At 44.5% G+C, this 2789-nt stretch overlaps 1 protein-coding gene across 1 annotated transcript in view; it reads right to left on the minus strand.

Annotated features, from left to right (window-relative positions):
• UGP2 (UDP-glucose pyrophosphorylase 2) overlaps positions 1–2789 on the minus strand; it is a 58823-nt gene that overhangs the window by 21166 nt on the left and 34868 nt on the right. The window contains exon 4 of the mRNA XM_015429247.1: positions 317–502. Coding sequence (XP_015284733.1) covers positions 317–502 — 186 coding nt within the window. The remainder of the gene's footprint in view (positions 1–316; positions 503–2789) is intronic.

Genomic DNA, 2789 nt, shown 5'->3' on the forward strand with positions numbered 1-2789 from the left:
GAAAAGATTTATATTACTAACAGATTAATTTACTAGTTAAAACATCACTCAGCTTTCTCTTGATCCCACTATATACCCTCCCCCTTTCTAATTAAGCGAAATATCTCTCCTTTTTAGGAGAGGGAATAAAGCTTTTAAATAAAAAAACATATTTATTTCCTTCTTGTAGCCACGAACTTACGTTACTCTTTGCGCCTTTGGGTGGGTGCCTTCGGTAGGAAGCACTTCTCCGCTGGCATTTTATTCTATTTCTGCAGAATGTACAGGCCCTATAGACATCTTTGGCAGAGAGAGGGGCCCAAGCGGGTTACATCGACTCGATCTGCTGAACCGTGAGATCCAGGAAGGTGTTTTCATTCCGCACCCCGATAAGGCTTTTGGGGCCTTTGCACCCCATGCTGGTGCCCAGGCCGCCATTCAGTTTCACTACGACCAGCTTGTTTAAAACCGAGGCGATGCTGTCGGGCAGTCCTCTCGCCTTGATCTTCTCGTAGGGCTGGATCTGTAAGGTAGGTGGGCAGCTTTATGAATCACTCTTGGGTTACGGGTGTATTTGCATATTCCATCAGAACAAAAATTACAGGTTTCTGAAAGCACAACAAAAATTTAAAGCTTTCCCCAGTCGGTCGCTTTCCTGCTCCAAGAAGAAAGTTCAGTTAGTTAGTGCATCGATACGGTCAACGACTGGCACAGACCTCAATACACAATACACAGTGTGTCAAAATTATAAATTAATCAATAATAAGGTAAAGGTTTCCCTTGCTCGAAAGCCAGTTGAATCTGACTCTAGGGATGCAGTGCTCATCTCCGTTTCCAAGCCAAAGAGCCAGCGCTGCCCGAAGACATTTCCGTGGTCATGTGGCCGGCATGACTAGATGCCGAGGCACACAGAAAGCTGTTACCTTCCCACTGAAGCGGTACCTATTTATCTACTTGCAATTTCTTGCTTTCGAACTGCTAGGCTGGCAGGAGCTGGGGCCAGAGACGGGAGCTCAGTTTGGTGTAGTGGTTAAGTGCACGGACTCTAATCTGGGAGAACCGGGTTTGATTTTCAACTCCTCCACTTGCACCTGCTGATGTGACCTTGGGTCAGTCACAAGCTCTGACACAGCTGTCCTTGAAAAAGAGCAGTTTCTGTCAGAGTTCTCTCAGCCCCACCCACCTCACAGGGTGCATGTTGCAGGGAGGGGAAGGGAAAGGAGTTTGTAAGCCGCTCTGAGACTCCAAGTGAAGGGCGGGGTATAAATCCAATCTCCTCCTCCTCCTCCTCCTCCATCATGCAGCACTCGGGTCTCGAACTGCTGAACTACCGACCTTCCCATCTGCAGTTCAGCGTCTTAACCACTGAGCCACCGCAGCCCCGCAAATCAATAATAAACCAATAAATAAATAGATGAGCTATATAAAATGATTTAAAATAGATAATTACAGATTGAAATGAATATTGTTATACATTTGGTGCGCTGCATAGAATATCTTTGTGGATTTTATGAGCAGCTGCAAAAAACTTTCCACAGGAAGCTGTGGCCTGCAAATTGACGGCCATGATGCCTTAAAAACCCAGAGTCCGGGAACCTTCTATGCAGAGGGAGAATAAACATATTTCCTGATAGAACCCCTTGTGTGAACCGGGAACTACACTCTCGGTTCTTCTGCCACAGCCTGGTAGGGCTCAAGGTCTCAAGCTGGCAAAGAGCAACCTGTTTCTCTCTATCAACATTCCAAGTACTTTACGCTTAAAAGCTCACCTCTTCAGTCTCCGGTTCGCCTCTGGGAAAAGGGAGGGAGGCACCCATTAACAACGCTGTTCCACAGTTCAAGTCTTGAAAGATCTCAACAGAATTTATTGAAGATGATTACAAAAGAAAAGTTACTACTCACTGCACCCTAGCAGTGAGTATCAAACGCACAGACATTCACAGAGTTTCCTGCTCCCTGGCCCCTGTAGCCTGGAAAGTAAGGTAAGGTCTCTGCAGAAAAACATTGGATATTAAACTGTCTGCCCCCCCTACTCAAGGCCAAGTAGCTAATTATTATTTGCAGCTGTGGAGTTCTTAAAGAAAAAGGCAAAAACTCCGAGGTCTTCTGCTAACAGTTCACGGGGCTGGAGCTGAAACCACTTAGAGTGTCTATTTCAAATTAACCATCTAAAAGTGAAAAGAGAAGCATATGCTGCTTCCATACACCCCCCCCCACGCAGAAGGCAAGTGAGTCAGTCATTTGCTTTTCTGCTATTTAAAATAGTAATATCATAATCTTTATATAACTTAAAATAACAGCATTTCCTAAGATGTATACACTTGCACAATTATATCTCAAGTATTATACAATTTAATAAAATAACTAGTTACAAAACTCAAAGCAAGACCAATTTTCATAACAATATTCGCCAGCTTCTCAGAATTCAGTATGGCACCTTGAAAGAGAGTCTGCCAAGATGTTATCTCTTCCTCGGATGTGCATGATTTCAAAGGACAGATCTTGTAGTGACAATGCCCACCTCAGGATTCTGGAGTTTGTCTCTTTCATTCTGTGAATGAATGTTATTGGGCTGTGATCTGTCTCCAGGTAGAAATGCGTTCCCCTGAGATACGTTTTTAACTTATTTAGCCCCCATACTACCCCCAATGCTTCTTGCTCTATGACACTATACTTCTGCTCCCTAGGGAGTAGTTTGCGGCTCAAATACACCACAGGGTGGAGACACCCATTAGAGTCCTCTTGCATCAGGACGGCACCTATGCCAGTCCTGCTCGCATCAGTTCTGACAAGAAAAGGTTTAGTGTAAT

This window comes from Gekko japonicus, unplaced genomic scaffold, assembly GCF_001447785.1.
Source record: "Gekko japonicus isolate JY-2015 unplaced genomic scaffold, Gekko_japonicus_V1.1 scaffold3491, whole genome shotgun sequence".
In the NCBI taxonomy this organism is placed as follows: domain Eukaryota; kingdom Metazoa; phylum Chordata; class Lepidosauria; order Squamata; family Gekkonidae; genus Gekko; species Gekko japonicus.